The sequence below is a fragment of the Lotus japonicus genome, chromosome 4 (assembly GCF_012489685.1).
Source record: "Lotus japonicus ecotype B-129 chromosome 4, LjGifu_v1.2".
NCBI classification, from domain to species: Eukaryota; Viridiplantae; Streptophyta; class Magnoliopsida; order Fabales; family Fabaceae; genus Lotus; species Lotus japonicus.
In genome coordinates, this window is record NC_080044.1 from 5,352,850 (window position 1) to 5,374,645 (window position 21,796).

The window sequence follows — 21,796 nt, forward strand, 5'->3', positions numbered from 1 at the left end:
TCTTTTGGTACAGATAGTCCTCCATCTGCATCTTCCAAAACCCGAAGTCTCTGCCATCGAACCTCTCGATCTTCACCTTCCCTTCTTCTAGCGCCATTGCTCCCACTTCTTCCTCTAAACTGAGGATCTATCCCACGAACCTAAAGCTCTTGATACCAGTTGTTGGGAGCAATAATAGAAAGGAGAGAAGAGAGAAAGAAAAATCACACAGGAGTTTTTAACGTGGTTCGGAACACATTGTGTGTACCTACGTCCACGGCTACACTAGGTAGTAATATTTCTTTTGGTGTGTATAATGCTTACAATGAGGTGCTTATATATAGTAGGAGTAAGTCAACCTCCTCCTTATTCTAAGCGATGTGGGACTTACAAATATACTACATAAGCGATGTGGGACTACAAATAGACTACATAACATAACATATATATATATATCACCTGGTAAACATCATGTTGAATCACACTCATCACAATCATGTTAAAAAAAACCTTGCGGATCTGGGTATATATTCTTTCAAAAAGGAAGACTTTATTATTTATCTTGAGATTTGCAGGCCGATATATAGGATCTTAAAATTCATAAACATAAAAAAATACTTTTAAAAAATCATGTTGAATCACACTCATCTGGCAACACAAGTTTGAACTTTTAAATCAATAGAAAAGAACATGAATAGAATAAATCATATTCGACTTTGAGTTTGTAAATTGTTCATTAGAAAGCTACAATTGATAAATCAATTTTTTTACTACATACCTGAAACTAAAACAAAAGCCAGGCATAAAACTAGGATATGAGATGGATTGACACGTAGAGCCATTTTAAAGGATTTCAACTTTTATTATTTTTCTCAATGGTTTTCTCATTATATATAATGGATCATATGTGAGATGATTTCTAGATAAGAATGAAATAAGTAAAATTAAATATTATTATATTATATATTATACTATATTATATCATATAAAAAATTATTTTTGTGTAATATAATATATTATATTATCATTTTAACATATTAAAATATCTCGAATATAGTATATAATAATATTATAATGATTGCTATATTCAATAGAATTTATAATAACCTAAATGTAGGTTGCGATAAAAACGTATTTAATAAATTATTCAAATATTTTACACATACATAAATATTAAGTTATTTAGTAGAATAATGCCATCGAACATTTTCTTGATACTTGATATTTCTTAAATATTTTAAATAATAGAGCACTATATTTAGTTATACAATATATCAATAGCTAATTAATAATATTATTTATTTTAAAATGAATAATATCATTAATGCATTATCAAATGAATAACTCATTTGTCATAATATTTTTATTAGTATATTAATAATATATATATATATATCAATCAATCATTATATAAAAGTAAACATAACTCAATCTTTACATTTTAAGTTTTTAACTATATTGATGAACTTACATGTAAAAAACTAAATTGATGGACTTTTTTTTTGAAAGAAATTGATGGAATTTTTTACTATTCACTATATTGAAAGTCAATTGAAAAATGTTTAAATTTTTCATTTTCCAAGTTGGTAACCATATTTGTTTTCAATTTCTCATTTTAAAAAATTATTTTTAATTAATTACTCATCACAACTTGAGAAACAATATACAAAATAAAATAAGAACATGTAAAAGTAAAAATTTATTGATTAATGAAATTCTAGTTGACTGTTAAAAAAAAGTAAAACTTATTGACCGTCACATTAATAAAAATATTAATTAGTTTTTAATTACCTTTAATATTATTCTTTATATTAGTTATTAACCGTAAATATTTTAAATTTCTAATATTTAAAATTTAATATTACTATTATTTAAATTTTTTGTTATTAATCACAATTGGAAGAAAAATATAATAGTAATAATTAGAAGAAGAAGAAGAAGAAAAATTAACTTGATCTTTACATGAATAAAATATTAAGGGTTAGTTTAAGTGGTAAGAGTTAGGGGACATAAATGTTGGATGCGATGAAGGGTGAAAGTTTCAGGGTTCAAACCTGAGGAGGGACTAATTTACTAATACTAATAACAACTAAAAAATTTCTATTAAAAAAACTAGTTATTAATAATCCTTTATATTAATTACTAATTTTAAAGATTTTCATGTTCTCTTATATTAAAAAAATATATATATATACATAATTATATTTTGTTTATATGTCTCGGTTTCGCTCTCTTTTACCTTCCTCTGCTAGGGCTTCATACCTTATCCTTGGCTTACAACGACTCAAGCACTTGTCCAGTGGTGGCTTATCTCAGCCAAAGATGTGACTGGCGATGGAGGTCCGATGTGCGAGAGCGACAGTGCGGATCGAGACATTGGAAATATGAGTTTGCCAAGCCATTATTTACCCTCTTCATCGATGGGATTCTTGAAATAGCTATGCAGCCATGAACCTGGGGATAGACAAGGTTGTTGTTCCTATGTTCTTAGTTGTCTACATTTTAGCTAAGTTGTTTTATGTATCAAGATGTGGGACAAGATGTTATATCATCTCTGTACAACATATGTCCCTGCATAGCTGCTGTTTGTGACGTGAATGTTCTAGAAGCTTTGGATTATTTTACGTGATCAACAAGCTAGGGTTGTTGAAAGAGCTTCCGCGTGTTATCAGGGAATATATCGAGTGTAATCCAATCTGCAGAAGAGGATTTAATTTGGTTTGAATTGTGAAAGTTTATATCTTTTTTTTTTCAAATCTTAACTGAAAAGATTTGTTACTAGTTTGAGAAGATTTACTTCATGTTTGTGTTATGGACTCTGAGGTTGTTCAAGCCCGTTGAAGACAAGGCCTGAAGAACTACTATATAAGAAGACCTAAACCTAGCTGCTGGAAGACGAGCTTTGACTATAAGAGTGTAGGGTTTTGTTATTGTGAGTATTTTTTTTTGTCCCTACCTTAGCTGTTTCACTGTTATTCCTGGGCTAAGGTTTTGGGTGTGTTAGTTGTTTGTTTTCTCTTCAATCTTATTGTATGGGATCAATCACTGTGGCAGTGATTGTGAGAGAAAGTGAGAGGGTCTCTCATACTTAGGGGAGGACTTCGTCTCTTTACTTGTTAATCTAAACGTTTTATGTGCAAGAATTTGTACGCAATGTCCTAGACATTTGGTATAACATCTATCCAACGGTTTTCAAAATTTCAAAGGTTATCTTTCAATCGGATAACCTGGGACTTGTTGAAGCTTGCAGGGGACAAAGAGAAAATGGTGAGATCCATGCAATAATTCAAGATATCAAAAGTTGGAAGCGGAATTATCCCAATTGGACTTTTACTTGGACACACAGGAAGGGGAATGAATGTGCACACCAGCTTGCCAGTATGGCTCTGTGCATAACCATTCCCCCCACTTGGTGCTCACAAATTCGGACTGCAATTGGAAGGGCTTTGGAGAGGGATATGGTAAACGCATCGGTAAAGGAAGCCATAGAGCCATCGGTAAAGTAGTCACCGGCGGGGGCTCATCGAAATCGATGGGGGCATTACCACAACACCAAAGTCACCGCCTTTCGATGGCGGTTTGGTGGGGGCGAGGCGGAATTGCAAGCAAAGGCACCATACACTTGAATTTGATGCATTAGTTGTGACTCCGGCGAGGAGCTTCGTCAGGAAAGTGGTGGACCGGAGCAGCAACACAACCACGACACGAAAGCCACCGCCTTTCGGTGATACTCCGGCAAGGGTTAGTGAGAATGGCCCGGAAACACACTGCTACGACATCGAGCCATCATTCTTCGGCGGTGACCTGGCGAGAGCGTCAATGACTGAACTTTTCCCTTTCTGTATATTTTGTGGTCAAAGAATCAAAATTAAATTAACCCACAAGATCATTAATATTTTCCTATCTAGTGTTTAAAAACAGATCATAATATTTATTACTTTTAAAACCATATAAAAACAAATTAAAGCACACGTGTAGCAACCTCCTTGAAAGCAAACACTTGTTGCATTACAACATTCTGGAATAGTTGGCGCTTTCTAGAACGAACTCCATCCTTCTCTGTTCTACGAGAACACAAACCAACTCTGTCATTTCTAAAACGCAACAACGCTTTTCAATTCATTCTTCTCAGTTCTCAGTTCTCAGTTCTCACTCACTCACCCAAAAATGGCAGCATATCCATGGAAAACCTTCGACGAGAACGAAGATCGCCCCTCCAAGCCTCGCCGCTTCGGCCTCACCGAGATGCGAAGCCCCCATTACTCTCTCTTCAGCCACAACGTTCTTCAGGTAACCGTAACCACCCCACCATTTTCATCAGTTTTCTATGGATTTGACCCTTTGTTTGTGTATTTTTATGTATATATGTGTGTTGTGTTTTGTGCAGGATATATTTGAATCTATGGGGGAATATGTAGATGGGTTGAAATTTTCAGGGGGGTCTCACAGTTTGATTCCTAAGCCTTTCATCAAACAGGTCATAGACATGGCTCATCAGCATGATGTGTATGTTAGTACAGGTGATTGGGCTGAACACTTGATTCGCAAAGCTCCTTCAGGTTTCAATGACTATGTTGAGGTAATTTGGTCAAATCATCATCATCACCGTCATGATCATCATTGTTTTGTGATTAGTTTTTGTTCTTGTTGCTAGATGAGTAGGTCTGAAATCAACATGGTTTTGGTTTTTTTATCTTGTGGCAGGAATGCAAGAAGTTGGGGTTTGACACAATTGAGCTGAATGCGGGTTCACTTGGAGTTCCTGAGGAAACCCTTTTGAGATTTGTTCGCTTGGTTAAAAGTGGTGGCATGAAAGCTAAGCCTCATTTTGAAGTGAAGTTTAACAAGTCTGATATGCCTAAAGGTGGTGATAGGGCTTATGGGGCTTATATTCCCCCAGCACCTAGATCATCCGGTAAGGATACTTAACTCGCTCTCAAGTTCGATCACTCTAGATCTCTTTAAGGTGGAACTCAATCCCTAATCCCAAGCATAAGCATATTTAGGCTTTTTGACAGATACTGTCTTCTGCATTTGATTAATAAAATATAAAACTAGTAACATGTGATGGTAGAAGAATTGACAGCCATGTATGATTAATCATGTGGCGTCATTTTAAGTTGTAGTATGCAGTTGCAATTGTGGCCGCGATTTTGCAATGTGACAATTTCCGGCAACCATATTGTGATTGCGATTGCAGCTGTATTTATCCGCAATTTCTCATAATTTCAAGCAATATGATGTAGTCGCTGCAATTTTTAAACCATGGTCCTTGGTGGAGGACATAGATTGATAATATGTTCTTCTTTCCAATGAGTACTACCGTGCTGACATGATTTTCATGAATGATGTGAAAGGATTCAGTATTCACCTATATGCAAAATATGAACAATGTCCCTCATCTTTGACAAAACTGGTTCCTAGGCCATGATAAGTAATAGTTGAATAATGTGCTAGGGGTAGGTTTCTGTCTTGAGGGAATGGCAGTGCAGGTAATTTTGATCAAGGGGTTAAATCGTATCCCGAAGCTTGGTTTCTACTGAAATATAGATTGTGTAATGGGAACTTGTTTAGATGCATGTTCGAGTCCCATTTATACTATTTATCAGTTTTTTATGTTTCTTCTATTTAATTACCTTTTTTTCAATTCATTTTGGAGGATGTTCTGTACCCTGTAGTTAAATACTAAATGTTTTTACTTATCACGATAATATAATTTAAAGAATGCTACTCTCTGTATCTTCTTGCCGTATGATCTTTCCTTTTCTAATTGTGTGTAGAAGCATGAAGTTTTGAAGTTCAGAAGTAACATTTCATCAAAACAAAGGAATGCCTAAAGGATTTTTGGTTTTGATTTGGATGAATCGCATAGTCAGATGAATGACGTAGAAGATATGCCTATTGTGGATTCTTCACCTTTATTCCTTCAAATAGATCTGCTTAAAATTTATGTAGAATCAAATGGTTAGAGGTGAGGATAGGGGTTCAATACACCAATTGTTGAGGATCAGAGAATGAGCCTGGCAAGAAATAGACAAAGTGAACTAGGCATCACACATGTTCGTCCGAAATCTTAATACTTTATGTTTCTGTTCTATTATTTTATTATATTCTTAAACCAACATGAGATTTTAAATTCACATTTGAATTTCCAACAACACCTATAATCGATGCTTGAACTACTTTAAGATGCTCATGTTTTCTGCTCTGAATGGTGCTTAAGAAATACTAAGGCATTACTTACTGGTACTTAAAGTTTCAAATCTTTTCAACTAAAGGTGGATTGTCAAGGAAATATGTAGAATCAACATAACACATGGTTTGATCTGTTTTGAAACTGTTGCTGCAGAACTAGTTGAAGATGTGGATCTCTTGATCAGAAGGGCTGAGAGATGTTTGGAAGCAGGTGCAGATATGATACTGATTGATGCTGATGATGTCTGCAAACAAGCTGATCATATGCGTGCGGATATTATCGCGAAGATCATAGGGCGCCTTGGTATTGAGAAGACTATGTTTGAAGCATCAAATCAGAAAGCATCTGAGTGGTTTATCAAACAATATGGTCCAAAGGTAAATGTTTCATCTCCCTTCATACCCAATAAGAATAAGAAACCTATCTTACAGCTTTGTTGATATTATGCATCATTGTTCAGGTGAACCTTTTCATTGATCACTCGCACTTGGTGGATGTGGAGTGCCTCAGGGGACGCAACTTAGGCCGAAACAATGCTTCGGTCCTCGGTTCTTCATATTACCTGCTCTGAAGTGATCGGATTTTGTAGAGCACCCTGTGGGATTGGCTTGTTCATGTGAAAGTCTTGTGCTGTGTATGACAGTGTGTGTTACTTTTTCCTTCAATGGGAAATAGAGAACATTTAAATGGGGAGATTGTAATAACTAATAAGTCAATGTAATATGATTTAGTCGCTTTGGTAAATTTGTCCGGGATATTCAGAACCATTAGCAATTCATAAAGCATGCAAAAGAAACCATAACAGGCTCGGAATCGGTAAACTCAATGTCCATCACTGAAAAATTTAATATCTGTTTTGTGTTGAACTTAACAGTGGATTCACCTTGAAGTCAACATGTTAAAATTTCTCTAATCCATATTAAATTTAATATGGTAAATTTTTTAATTTTCCCGTTTGTCAGCATCCAATTTTGTTTCAGGTATTTTCATGTAACTTCAATTTTTTATAATTAACAATTAATTTGAAAATTGAAAGTTAAAAAAGTAAATAAAAATAAAAGATACGATAAAATGTTAAAAAATAAAATAAAATTCGAAAAGTATTGAAATTAGTAAAAAAAAGTTAAAAAGTGATATAATTCAAAAAAGAAAAAAGAGATATTGAGATTAAACGAGTTTAAGGAAAATATTATAATAGAAAATTGTAGAAGATAATAATTCTAAAAGTAACTATAGAAGATAATTAGAAAATATTTTCAAGGAATAAATAAGAATATGCTAGAAGATTGATCAATTGGAAATCAGGAAAATCAACTGAATATAAAAAGATCTTATTAAAATTAAGATGTAACCAAATTAGAGAAATAAAATTCAAATCTTTATCTGATTTTCTGAAATTATGTAGCAACCCTGGGAGAACCAACTATAAATAAAAGAGTTGAAGGAAGATGGTAGCCCGCAATAGTACCTCTCCATTCTTTCATTCACCAAAACCACCATTTCCTTTTCCTCCAAAACCTTCACCGTCCAGCATCACATCTACCCCTCATCACCTCTCTCTCTCTCACATTCATCCTATCAACGTTTCTCTAACACCAACTACCGTAACCGCATGATAAATCAAATACTTTCCATAGGGGAACCTCATCCTTAGCCGTTTAACTACAATTGAGACAAGAGCCTTGAAAATATTTAGAAGGCTGAATCAGGGTTTCAAAGAAGGATTTCCAAAAAGAAAGCATAGGCCATAATATGGTGTTTTGCGATCACTAGGTAGTAGGTAAGCTGCTCATCCTAAGACTATTCTCTTATGATTTGGTCATGTGTTAGTGTTACTGTTATATAAGTTTATATCGTAATATTGGTTGTAGGGGTGGAAATAGGTCAGGCGGCTCGTCAGGGGCCTATGGCTTGGCTTGTTAGAGGCTCGGCTCGGCTCCTTTATTAAAAAGGTCAGGCTTAGGCTTTTTTAAAAGTGTTTAACTAAAAAGTCAGCCTAAACTATTAAAAAAACCTATTTGGCCTAACAGGCCGGCCTATTTATATATTATTTATATTAATAATATAAATAAATATAATATAATCATATTATTTGATTTTTTTAAACTGATGTATACTTTAGTATAAAAGAAAACCCTAAGTTCCTACCATAACGTAGATTAGAAACGTTCCAGACATATTCAATGATACAGGTTTAGTTTTTGAAATGCAATGATACATGTTTTTTTATTTGAAAAGAAAGTGCAATGATATATAAAAGACTTATTAGCCCGCCAACCTAATGACCTTCTTTTGATAAAATTGTCTGTTAAATAGGCTTTTAAGCAGGCTTGTAGGCCAAGTCAGGCCTTAGAAAAAGTCAGGCCAAGCCATAAAATTTTGCCTATCGATAAGCCACATGCCAGGCTTGGGCCACGAAAAGATAATGCAGGCCAGACCTAGGCCACGCAAAGCTTGGCTCGGCTCGGCCTATTTCCACCCCTAATTGGTTGACATCAAGTAAAAATTTTATATTATTGGTTTGCATCAAGTGAATACATACTTTATACAATTGAGGAGCTTAATAACTACCATGTTTCAAGGCAAGTGCAATGTTAAGAACCAGAACAAATAATCATCAAAAGAAGAAACATTGCCTTTGCTTCATCAAAATTAACTAAAAATATCCAAATTTACAATCCACACTGAAGGTTAAAGATAAAGGGTTGTTTTTAAAACTTTTTTTGAAAAATAATTTTTAAGAACATCTTTTGAACAATAAAAAAAAATTGTTGGTAATTAGATTTTGAAAACAGTTTTGGTAATAAAAAAAATAAAAAATAAAAACTTGTTTGATAAATTTGTTCCAAAAAACTTATTTTAGAAATAAAAAAATTGAAAACTCGTTTGGATGCATCCTTAAGAAAAAATTTGTTTCCATGTGCGTCGCTCCTTCATCAGATATCTTGATTTTTTTTATAGGCAAATGTTACTTATTAATTGTTAGTAAATTAGTTCCTTCACCAGGAGTTTGAACCCTGACCTCACCCTTCAATACCTTCATCTCCCTTAGCCACTTGTAGGTTTCTAACAAATAAGGATTTGTTCCTAACTCATTCTTATATTGATCGAGGCTATAAAGATAATATAATATGATACTGAAATAACATATGAATCAATAATACTAATCAAGTCTAAATAATAAAGAAAATACAACATACTGAAAGCATATCAAATCAGAAATGTAAATTAAAATAAGCAAATTTGACTTGAAGTCTAATTAGTCATTCCTTTCTCCTTTATCTCCACACAAGTTTCTCAAAGCTATCTATGGATTTTGCAAAAGTATCATATGAAATATTTTCAATCTCTCTAAAGAGTAGTTATACACTTGGCAATTGAATAATCAGAAGTATTCTCCACATTCTTAGCCATAACTCTCTTAGCTTTAGCAAAATTAACTGCTGGCCTCGACTTAGACGCTTCAGCCCATGCCGCAAGTGATTTGATTTGATTTGGTCTCTTTCTTTGCTAGCGATAGTAGAGACGACGAAGTGGAGCACAACTCACGTAGTGGAAAGCGAAAAATGTGTATAAAAGAGCATAAACCTACGAAAGAGTCTAAATCAAATCAAACGGGAGAGGCACTAGCGGCATGTACTGAAGCGTCTAAGTCGAGGGTAGTGGTTAATTTTGTTAAAGCTTAGAGACTTGCGGCTAAGAAAGTGGAGAATACTTCCGATTATTCTATTACTAAGTGCATGACTGCTCTTTAGAGAGATTAAAGATATTTCACATGATATTTTTGCAAAAGCCACAGAAAGATTTGATAAACTTGTATGGAGATGAACGTTTCTTACCATGCCTAGTGATAGGAGAAAGGGATGGCTAGTTAGACTTTAAGACAAAATTTGCTTCTTTTAAGTTACATTTCTGATTTGATATACTTTTAGTATTTTAGTATTATGATGTATTTTCTTTATTATTCAGACTTGATTAGTATTACTGATTTCATACTTTTTTTCAGTATTATGATATATTATCTTTATTAGCCTTGATTAGTATTATTGATTTAATTAGATTTTGCAAATTGAATTGTTATTTATTAATGTATTGTTTTGGAATTTCATGACAAGTAATAATAATATAAACTCATCATCAAGTGCTGCTTGTAGCTTTGATTATTCTACTTCTGAATCAAGTGATGATGATGAATTAATGATAGTTGACACGGTTTATCAATATTATCATTTTTTTAAAAGAAAGCATTTTTTTTGAGATTTTTCTTTAATTGATCGCAGATTTGTTGCTGAGATATTAATGGAATTGGAACGACTTGCTTTGAGTTATTTCTATTTTCTTTTTTGAAAGGGAGTTACTTCGAATGGAGAAGATATGTTTTATTAATTTTTGTAATGAAATAAGGGGAAATATCTCCGAGGGTTAGCTCAAGTGGTAAGAGCTAGGGGACATAAGGGTGGGGAGGGGAAGGTCCAGGGTTCGAATCCTGGAAGGGAACTTTGAAGGGTTTTTCTAATTTACTAACAACTAACCACTAACATTTGTCTACCAAAAAAAAAATTTGACTAACTTTAAAGATGTCCTTCTTGAAGAAAAAATTGCTATGTTTTAGTTCATAATTGGTCATAGTGTTCGCCATAGAGTTGTTGTTGACCGCTTCCACATAAACATTTTCTCATTATTTCAAGGAAGACATGTTTTGTTTATTGTCATTGTTGATATATAATTATGATTTGATCGACGACATGGTTTATTAATTTTCATTGTTGATATATAATTATGTTTAATCATTAATTATGTCATGCAAATAATGTGGTTGATCATATCCTTGTTGCTGGATATTTTGCATGTCGGAGGATGGTTTGTTTTGGATGTTTCGACTAACTCATGACATGCACATGCCGAGGGTCGTTTCTTGTGGTTCTTAGTTCAATTGTTGGGTAGGCTAGGCACCTACCGTGGGTTGTTCATGTGGAAGTGGAAAACGTGGTAGACGCGATGTGTGATTAAGCTTCACCCCGTTTTCATTCGAGGAGTCATGTTTGTCCCACACTCCTTTATGGTTGGCGCTGATATCCGGATCATTTTGTTGTCGATGAGATGGACCTTCACATGCATACATCCTAGACTAACTCTAGACACGTTTTATAGTTGATTATTTACTTCTAGGGTCATCACTGTCCATGAAATTTCTTCACGTGCATTGACTAGGGAGGGATGACTTAGTTTCTTTGTTTTCCCTTGAGGTTTTGAATTAGAGCAGTGCTATTTGGTACGAAGGTCTAAGGCACGAGAGTGCACGAGGAGCAATTAGTGGCGGTTTTAAACCGCCACTAACTTGCAGTGCCAGGAAAAAATCCAAATTTCATGCATTTCTGACGGTTTAAAACCGCCACTAAAATGCAGTGCTTTAATAACCGCATGCGTTACACATTTCATGAGTGGTGCACGAGACCCCACCTCGTGCCCCACAGCATTTTCCTTTGAATTATTGCCTTCATGACTCTCTTTAATGGAGGTTTTATTTGATACAAATTTCCGCTGCCTTTAATGTCTTTATTTATTTGTTTGATGTTCCGATTCTATCCCTCGAGAAACAGTGTTACAATATAGCATTGCTAAATCCATAGGAAGAATCTATATATATATATGTAAAGCACACTTATGTTTTTGCATGCAATTAATGTATTAAACCATAAAAGCTCACATACATTTATATTAAATACATTAAAAAATAAAAAATTTAATAAATTAAAAACTGAAAAAATATTTATTATAAAAAACTATTCAACTACTTATATTAAAAAACAACATTCATAGACTTAAAATTGACTTGAGCTTTGCATTTGACAAATTTTAAAAATCATAATAAAAAACAAAATAATATTTATTAATAAATAATTTAGATAAAATACTTTTAAAATAAAAAGTTTTTTTTTGAAAACTGAATATGATATATTAAAGGTGCTTGAAAGCAGCACAACAAAGAGAAGAAACCAAGTCTTAACCCACCTCCAAAAAATAGACCAAACACCCTCACCCTAGCCATATAGTGAACTTTGAGATTGAGCCTCATCAAAACCTTACTAGGGAAAACCCAATGGGAAAAACCCTAGTGAAGGAAAAAGAGTACCCAAATCTCAAAGAGAGGCCAAATATCCCCATTACAAAACCTTCCCCTTCCCATAAATACAAAACATGATACTAAATAAAAAGACTAAACATGATACCAAACACCCTCACCCTTCCCATAAAATACTTTTAAAATAAAAAGTTTTCTATCAATATGTATCTATCTATATTGTACTTGGGGCTCTTATTTCCCAAAGTAATTATATATATTTATTTGGTTTTTCCTAAACTTACTATATATATATATTTATTTGGTTTTTCTAAAAAAAAAATCTATCTTCTATATACATATGTAAAGCACATTTTGAAAAAATAGCATTAAACAAATAAAAAAATAGTAAGTTTCTTTTGAATTAAAAATATTAAATAAAAAAATTGAAAACTAAAATAAAAACTACATCCACTTTATTATTCATTATATTAATTTTTAATTTTTAAACTTTTCAGTTTCACATATTTGAAAGTAAATATTAAAATTTAAAAAAATTCAATTTATCTTATTTAAAATTAAATATTTAAATTATTTAAATTTTAATTATTCATTACAAATTGAGGTGAATTTTTTAAAAAATAATAATAATTGAAATTGACTATCTAGATTGTTCATAATAATTAGTTTATATTCTTTACAAATTGTTGATAATAACCATAAATCTTATTATTTATTAATCATAATTTGATAAATTTAAAACAAAAATAACAAATAAAATTTACTACTATTTTTTAATTATAAAAAAATATTTATTGATAAATAATGTCGAAGAAATAGTTGAAAATTAAAAAAATGTCTCTATAAGATATAATTATTACTATATCGAATGTATATATTATTTGAAAAAAATATCTTTAAATACAATTTTTGATCTATTATATAGAAGTAACAATAACTTGAGGAAGCATGACAGTGAAAAATAATGACAACAAAAGTTGAATAAACTTAAATTTACTAAATAATATTTTACGATACTAAAATTATAACTTATTATAATTTTTAAGTTAAAATTATTTCATTGTTGATAAAAGTGTATAAAAAAAATATGTTATTATAACTTATATTAAAACCATATTACTTGATTTGAAGATTAGTTATGATTGAAAAAATAAATTCGTTTTTAAAAATTAGTTATGATTGAAAAATAGAATAAAACCTGGGGACAATATTTCCCCTAATTGAGTATCAATGTTTACAACCAGATATATATGATAAATCAGCCCCTCTACAATTGAAACCACAGTAATAAACCTAAAAACACAGAACCCAAATCAATAGAATTGGTTAAAACCAAAGTTTTTAAAATTAATTCAATGCTAATACAAAAAAATTTAATTACACTGTAATTAATTTTATATTATATCAAAAAAATAGTGTAAATAAACCCGTGCAACGCACGGGTATTATTTCTAGTAGAAAAGATAAAAAATGAAAAAGAAAAGGGAAAGGGGAAAAAAAAAGAAACTAAAAGTAGGGGTGAATATATGCCTGGAAGAGCGTGTGTTTGTTTAACGTCATTGGATGCGGATGGCTCTACTTCTTCTCACTAACATTCACATGGCACCATAACAATAAAACATTCCATTTTTCATCCCTTGTTGTTACAACTTCGACTCTCGACGCTCAAGCCATTTTGCACTAACTCAGGATCAGGATCCTCCACCATTCCCTTTCATTTGATTTTTCCTCATAACTCAAAAGTCAAGGGTAACTCTTTTTCCTTTTTATCAAACCACGTTTTTGTTTACATTATTTACCTTGTGATGATGTGAGAATGTTTTGTTATCTTTGGATGATAATGTTTCTGAATGAGATTCTGTTGTATTCTCATGTATGCATAATGCAATATTGCTGAAAAAAAAAAGGTGTTTTTCTTTTAAGGGTATTGGAGTCACTAATTGTCTGCTCTCTTGGTGTACCACATTCAATTTTCATTTTGGGTTTCAGGAGATTGGACGAATGGGGGTTAATATTCTCATCCTGTGTGATGTTGTATTGAATCTACTAATGATAGTTTCAAACAAAAAAAAAATCTAGTAATGATGCCAATAGGCAAAGGCATGGTGTTTCAGAATGACACATGAGTAATTTTACATTATATTTCTAACGCGTCCTTTCACGCAAGAATCCATCGGCCTCAACCAGTTGGGCAGCCATGACACAACCTTCATAACCGGATGCACAATTGGCTTTTGCAGAGATGATGCATAATTCTTTAGTTGTACATCTTGATTTCTTTTACTGTTATTTCATTTCCCCAAATGTTATTGCAATCATGGCCATTGCATTAGGTCTGGATAGAGAAAATTGATAAAATGGCTAGCAAATAATGTTGGCATTTGTTGTGATAATCAAACCCTTATGCAACCTGATGTTCTTTTTTTACATTGCACTTTGCAAGCGTACACGTTGTTGCATTTGTTGATCTTCTCTTTTGATCCCTCTTTCCATGGTTTGCTGGTGGTTGGAATGATTTACAGGTTAGGCTTACAATAGAACTTGTGATGAATTATGTTCTACTCCCATGGTCTAGTTGTCCATAAGGATTCTTATATGATGCTTTGGACATTATTTAAAAAATGGTTTATCTTCTATTCACTCAAGGAACCATGGTTCTTATTAGTCATTACGCCACTAACATCAGTAAAAAGGCTTGTTCTTGTTGTATTTGGGTTTGCATTCTTTGATTGTAGTGTTTATTCTCTTTAGTTGTGTTTGTATTGACTGTCAGCCTCTGTTTTTTCTTTTAGAGACATTGTTTGCTGGATAACAATTTTCTGAGCTTAAATCTAAAGCACATAGTTGGTAGGCTCATACATTCTCCACGCTTTAAGTTCAAACGGGCGGCTCGAATAGAATCTTGCGTGAGGGAGCATATTAGAATTAATAATATTAAACTATTTATGTCGCCTTACCCAACAGCTTTAATCTTCTGATAAAATTGGTTGTTTGACAGAATCATTGAATTTTCTCTGTCTTACTAATGATGGATACAATTGAACAGATTTAGAAGATCCTAAGTAGGTTGAAGCCATGGTTCAGGACTCCATTTTGCCCTCTTCTCGTATGAGGCATTCACCATCTATGAGGAGACAGCAGTATATGAGGAATGAACTGGGTAGTTGGTCAACACTCTTGCGGAGGCACCGCTACCTCTTATGTGCTCTTGCTCTGCTAGTTAGCCTCTGTACTGTTTATCTTTTCTTTGCTGTCACTTTAGGGACTAGAGACCCTTGCTTTGGGTTGAGTGAATCTCAGAGAGCTTCTTGTAATATGGAGCAGATTAAGGGTAAAGTAAAATATATGAAACATTTCTGATTTCGATGTAAGTTATGATGGAGAGTTTTTGTTTTCCCTTTCAAATTTAGGTGACACCATGAAAACTTTGGCTAAGTATATACATACTGTTTATCTTGGTATTTATGAGCCAAAATGTACAATGTTTGTAGAAAGCAATTTCTTCATTGCTAACTTTGGTGATTGTATTCTTGTGGCTAGCTAATACAAGCATCTTTGAGCATCCTAGTAGCCCAATTCAAGTTTTGATCTTCCAATTTTGTTGGCTGATTCAGTACTTCATGTTTCTCATGTGTGTGATTCGATTTGATCAGTTTCAAATTTAGAAATTTTCCAATGTTAGCTTTGTTTGGATCGTATTTGGTGTGCAAATTAACCAGCAAGAAGATGAATATTTCTATCAATGAGTTGGAAGAATGAAAATCACACATGAACACCTTTAGTGCAGGTTATGTTTTCATTAAGTTTTTTATATATAAAAGAAAATATAAGTTCTTATAAATATAAATAAAATAAGGTAATTTATGCATGTATTAAAAATATTTAAAAATCTTGTAATAGCGCATTTTGAAGAGTTTATCTTTTTAACATAAAAATTTAGTAAGTATGACATACTTATAGCCTTTTTGAGCTTTGAAAAGTTTGTGATGTTAGCTTATGAATAAGTACTAAACATCTTACTTTAAAAAAAAGTACATCTTATTTATAAGCACTTTCGAGTTTCATTTAATAAAAAAATTAAATAAACTTATGAATAAACACTTGTGTAATAATTGCTTATTTTTTTATACATCGGAAATGACAAAACAAACGAAAAGACTAAGAGCTACTCAGTGAATCTTTCAAAAGAAGGTGCCCTAAACCCAGTGGGGAGTCTCCAACACACAGAATTCAGGGGATGGAAGATGAGAAGTCTTGCTTAGTCGGCCAATCCGCCACTGAGTTCTCCTCACGAGACACCCAAACCAGTTCGACTCGCCAGCTCATGTGTAACAGCTCTATGATCTCTTGCAGCACATGCCCTTCAATATTAAGATAGGAGTTTATTAATTTTTTTATTTTATATAAATAATAATTGTCTTTTTTTGTTATAATAAACAATACTTTTTTTTTCTCTATCTCACACCAGCCCTAATCCTCTCTCTTCCTGAAACGAATTGAAATTTCCTCTCAAACTCTCCTCTCAGACCCGCTCTCCCCTCACCGCGACTCTCTCTTCCGCCGCCGAGCCCTCTCTTCCGCCGCCGAGCGTGTCCGTGAGATTGGTTACTCCAATTTTCAGATAGTGATGTCGCTGGAGAACGAATCCTCAAGCAACTCCACAGTCACGAAACCCAATCGAAAATTGTCATGCGCAACTTGCTTCGATGCTATGTGGTTCTGCTACTGTAATGACCCATTATCCTCAAACCTCAAAAGTTTGTGTCTTTTCCATCTGGGTCTTCCAAGAACTGATCAAGTTTGTGCCTTTAATGCCTGCAGCTCCAGTTCATCAAATGCAACAGTATTACAGGCTTGGAGTTCTTGATAATTGTTCTGATAAATGGAGAGCCATGGTTGACTGTTTAATGTTGAAGACCAAACCCAATTCTCAAGTCCAGGTTGGTTCCTACTCCCTCCTTATTGATGGATATGCAAGTTGCAACAGTAATGTTAGATTGTTATCTGATGTAATTTATGTGCTTAGTTTTAAATATTATTTGATCATGTGGTTGGTTTTGTTGTTTTTGCCTTCTATCTCTATGATTTGGTGGAAATGAATATATGATAATGAGTAAAAATTACCATTTTTGTCCCCTTTCTTCATATTAGATTTTAGACTAAGGAAACATGAAAACTAGTTCTCAACATATACTTGTAGCAGTTATGTTAGCCTTTGCCAATTGAGGTTCTAAATGCCATGTGGTCTTTGATGTGGACATCCCCATAAAAAAAACTTTTCCTAAAACAACTCAATTTCATCCTTGAGTCCCTGAGATACCAATTCCTAAAACCATTACAATTCATTTAGGAGTCCTAGATGAAATGTACGATAGTCTTCGGGCAATCCTTGCCGTGCTCACAAAATAGAAGATTTAAAATGATCAGGACATGTTTTATCAGTATCTTGTTTGAGGGCTAGATATCTAAAGGAAAAAGTTTCCTGTGGCGGGAAATGAAGGGGGACAATAGTCTTGGGCATTGCAAGGAATTTAAAGGGTAAAATAATTCCACAGCAAGGGACGTGTTACTTAGTGCAAGACATTAAAGAGGGTTCCATGGGTTTATTCAATTGGCTGCAACTTCGTGCCTTTGTTGAAGGAGTACGTTCTAAATTCTAATCCCACAAAATACAGAGTTTCATGCGCTATTTCAAAGTCGGACTTTTAATTCGTGTATTAGTTTGATAAAAGCTTGGTTTGTTGAAGAGGATATACGCACTGGAAAACTTTCAGGAAATGAAGCATATATATACATGTATAGTCACGGAGATTGGATCATTTATTCATAATTCTATGGGTTTATGAGGAGTGCTAGCAACACTCTTTTTAACACTCTCTTTGATTGGTTAAAATCCATGTAGCTCCCACCAAATTGGGTGTGGGCCTGTATAATTTAGTGGACCCTACATGGATTTGTCCAATCAAAAGAGTGTTGCTAGCATTTCTCAAGGTTTATAAAGCAAAAGTTTCTCATGTGACTAAAAGTGATGCTTTGGCGGTTTGCTGCCCAAGGTTCATGCACTATATATATATATTGCATTATATTGAAATATGTAATATATCAACATTTTTATGGTTTAAATTCTGGCACATTAGCATTGAACCCACCAGTACTGTGAATACTTGGCTTGGAGAGCCATGGATTTTGACTTGTAGGCCGAAAACTCCTTTCCTTTTGGCTTTAGCTATAAGGAGAATTTGGTAGGTGAGAAATAACTTGGTAATGCAAGAAATGATTTAGTACTAAAAATAATTTTTCCCTCATCCAGTCAAGTAAAGTTTCAACATTTTATAGTTTATTTCCTCTCTAATCTTAAAATAGCTAAAAAACTGAGAAACTCGGATGGCAATTGTAGGAGTAGTGGCAATGCTACAACAATAGGTCGTCTGTGGATATGACTCCTAAACAGAGTGGTGGCGATGCTGCGAGTAATCTGGCTTCTGAAAGCTAAGAATTGAAACATCTGCTTTCATCTTTCAAGCAACCACCTAGAAACTTCTTGAGGGAAATTATAGAAGTAAAGATAAAAACCTGAAAATTGCAATAGAATGACAAACACGAGGTTGTTGTTTTATAGGGATTTCCACGTTAGATATCACAGGGCATTTAATGTGCCACATTGGCATGTCCCGTGCCACTACTGGAGATCCTTAAACAGTGGGGACTGACACAAGTCACAGGACCAATAGTAGCATTCCTTAAGAACTTCTATTTCACATGTTTTTAATCTGAAGACTAATGTGAAGAGGAGTGTCAAAGTTAGGGACAAAAAATGTGGTTTACTCAAATGCTTGTCATGTGTGTGTGTGTGTGTGTATTTGATGTGGATTTCAATGTTTTTTGGACCCCATTTTATCCTGATCTTACTGGAACACAGCCATGTACATGCACAAAGACAGAGCCCTCCAGTTTGTGGTGGAAATGAAGTATACAAATTACAAATAATAGTTCTAATAGCATAGCTTCAATATGCCCTCAAACTCTGCTAATAGAACAATTTATATGATGTCTGATTTCTTCTGCAGTGAATGCCTTCGCCTTTGGAGCATTTGAGTTTGTTTGCATGATCTTAGGGCCTCAAAGGGGAAAATAGAGAGGATCTAATTGACATTTGACAGCAATGTATAGGGTTTTCGATATGGAACACCTTATGTAGGTATAAAATCAGCAATATTACTGGAATAGTGGAATGCATATAAAAGTTGCTTTGAAAAATAACTGAACATCTTACATATAATCAGTCAATCCACTTACGTATAACCAGTCAATACATTCATTTGTAGTTTTACAATAAAATAAGTTTGCACTAAAGGGCATTTCCCATTTAAAACTTGGTTTATGTTATTTCACATTTGTGGCCTAGAGAGTTAAGGAAGCTGCCCTCCAACTCTTTCTTACAAATTCACTTCATTTTTAATTTTGTCAATCTACTTGGTTCCTTGTGTTGCTCTTTTGTGAATGATGAACAGCACCATGCGATCAGAGCTCTTAGTTGATGTTGTTTTTTTCTTCTTTTTCTAGTGTGAATTATTTGATCATGTGCCGGTTGCACCATTGCATGGTTTACTCGATCCAGCACTGTTTATTTTGCGTTTACTTTGAGTAACATGCTGTAACCCTCGAGTGCAGGAAGTTCTGGAAACTCGTGAGAAATCAAAGTCACATATCTGGACTTTTCGGACACCAGAAGAAGCTTCATACAAATGGAAAGAACTTTATGGTCATTTAGACGAGCCTGAATGGTGAAAATCAAATTGTGAAATATATAGTTTGATTTTGCCGGTGATACATGTGCTGAGACTTGTAGAGACCAAAGAAAGAAAGTTGATATCAAATTGAAGATGCCAGAGGATGTGATTTTCAATCTTAGTTTTGTGCACCCTGCACATTGAATTTTGTATTCAGAATACTCGGCATATTGAGTTTCTAATAATCTTTTGAAGTTGCAATATGACTTAGTTTTAATGGTTTTTTTTTTAACTCCGAATGAAATTTTAGTCACTGCTTTGTAGTCCTTTTCTATCATATTATGGCTCAATAATTTATTTGAGCTTATCTTAAAGCATAATTACTTATACAAGTGTGTGACTGAGCTTATGAAAATAGTTTAAGACCTACCTATGAGCTGTTATTTTCATCAGATGCTGATATTAACTTATGAATAAATGCTTATAAGTTATAACTACCAATAAATTTCTCAAAATAGCTTCTAAATGTTATAGCTATTTAATGTAATTGTTTATACAAACACACTCATGTGCTGTCTAGTGTCTACCTACTAAATTTCACAGGATCACATATAGTTTGACACAGCTTTAGTAGTTGGGTTTGACACACTCATTGGAATGCTCATCATAGTTTGGATTATTACATTGATTTAAAGGTTCTCTGGGAGGAGTTGGAGAATTATAGGCTAATTCCAAACTATTGGTCCATTGAGTTGTGGGTTAGTAACTCACATGAGTCATTTAGACAACCCCAATTTTAATGTCTTCATTTATATAGTATCTATAAAACAAAAGATGTTGGATGAAAAGTACAACAGAAAAATACAGCAACGGCACGAACAAGAGCAGGATGAATCACTTAACTAAGTTATGAATTATACTCGCCGTTCTCTAGAGTTTTATTTAGAGATCATCTCAAATACTTTTCTAGGATTAAGCAATCCCTTCTAAACAAAAAATAAACCGGAATATCAGAATTAGCGAGACTTTTACCACATAGTGTCAATCAGAAAAGAAGTTGTTGTAAGTGTGTGTCTACTATGCGAATTTGGCTTGGGAAGATTTTGTGAATATGAAGATAGTTGGGAGACAAATGTTGGGTAGTAGAAATTAAATACAAGGCGGTAAGCTCTTAATTAGAGGGCGGTAGCCATTAATTTAAACAATGATTTTTTTTTTCTACATCGGAAAATTAACAACAATACAAAACAAACTAAGGAACAGCCAAACGATCTCTCAGAATGAGGATCTCTAAATCCGACGGTGGTACCTCTAGCAGACACATATTCATGGATGGAGACGATGCACCCTTCTTGGCTAACCAGTCCGCAGGCTGATTCCAGTCTCTACTAATTGCATTAATGGTCACTGTCCAACTCCTACCCCTCAATTCATGAATTTCGTTGCACTAATGGTCATTGTCCGCAGGCTAATTTAGGTTTTTTTTGAAAAGCCAATGAATTTATTAAAAATATAAGCACAAGGAGTGTTTTAACCCCAACACTTCAAAAGTTAGAAACAATTACAAGCATAGCAAGCCAACCCAACACACTACACATTTTACCACTATCAAGATTCTCAACAGCCAAACCTATGCACTATACCCCCCATAACAGACATAAGTCTAGCACCCACCACTCATGCACATGTGAAAAATGTATTTTTCATGTAAGCTACAAAAAGAAAAACAATCGAGAAAAAGCTATATTAATACCCATTTACCATCTTGGACACGGGAAAATCCTCCTATTTGCATTGAATTAGGTCAAT

The 21,796-nt window shown here is 33.6% G+C and overlaps 3 protein-coding genes across 3 annotated transcripts; all 3 read left to right on the plus strand.

Moving 5' to 3' along the window:
* The first annotated feature begins 4,007 nt into the window (after positions 1-4,007).
* On the plus strand, positions 4,008-6,919 carry LOC130713918 (protein HEAT-STRESS-ASSOCIATED 32). The gene is made up of 5 exons (XM_057563748.1): positions 4,008-4,269; positions 4,367-4,558; positions 4,684-4,894; positions 6,329-6,552; positions 6,636-6,919. Exons 1-5 carry the CDS (start codon positions 4,147-4,149, stop codon positions 6,744-6,746), a joined length of 861 nt encoding a protein of 286 aa, XP_057419731.1. The 5' UTR covers positions 4,008-4,146; the 3' UTR covers positions 6,747-6,919.
* Positions 6,920-13,786: 6,867 nt separating this feature from the next.
* On the plus strand, positions 13,787-15,813 carry LOC130714671 (uncharacterized). Its single transcript, XM_057564593.1, has 2 exons — positions 13,787-14,006; positions 15,304-15,813. Exon 2 carries the CDS (start codon positions 15,333-15,335, stop codon positions 15,615-15,617), a length of 285 nt encoding a protein of 94 aa, XP_057420576.1. The 5' UTR covers positions 13,787-14,006; positions 15,304-15,332; the 3' UTR covers positions 15,618-15,813.
* An 882-nt stretch (positions 15,814-16,695) lies between these two features.
* On the plus strand, positions 16,696-20,300 carry LOC130715341 (uncharacterized). Its single transcript, XM_057565427.1, has 3 exons — positions 16,696-16,984; positions 17,079-17,197; positions 19,929-20,300. The coding sequence occupies exons 1-3, from the start codon at positions 16,885-16,887 to the stop codon at positions 20,043-20,045; spliced, it is 336 nt and encodes a 111-aa protein (XP_057421410.1). The 5' UTR covers positions 16,696-16,884; the 3' UTR covers positions 20,046-20,300.
* The last annotated feature ends 1,496 nt before the right edge of the window (positions 20,301-21,796 follow it).

Coding starts and splice junctions, on each gene's coding strand:
- LOC130713918 (XM_057563748.1), top strand. CDS start 4,147: ATGGCAGCATATCCATGGAAAACCTTCGACGAGAACGAAGATCGCCCC. Junction 4,270..4,366: donor TCAGCCACAACGTTCTTCAG/GTAACCGTAACC, acceptor TGTTTTGTGCAG/GATATATTTGAATCTATGGG. Junction 4,559..4,683: donor GTTTCAATGACTATGTTGAG/GTAATTTGGTCA, acceptor ATCTTGTGGCAG/GAATGCAAGAAGTTGGGGTT.
- LOC130715341 (XM_057565427.1), top strand. CDS start 16,885: ATGTCGCTGGAGAACGAATCCTCAAGCAACTCCACAGTCACGAAACCC. Junction 16,985..17,078: donor TGCTATGTGGTTCTGCTACT/GTAATGACCCAT, acceptor TAATGCCTGCAG/CTCCAGTTCATCAAATGCAA. Junction 17,198..19,928: donor AACCCAATTCTCAAGTCCAG/GTTGGTTCCTAC, acceptor CCTCGAGTGCAG/GAAGTTCTGGAAACTCGTGA.
- LOC130714671 (XM_057564593.1), top strand. CDS start 15,333: ATGGTTCAGGACTCCATTTTGCCCTCTTCTCGTATGAGGCATTCACCA.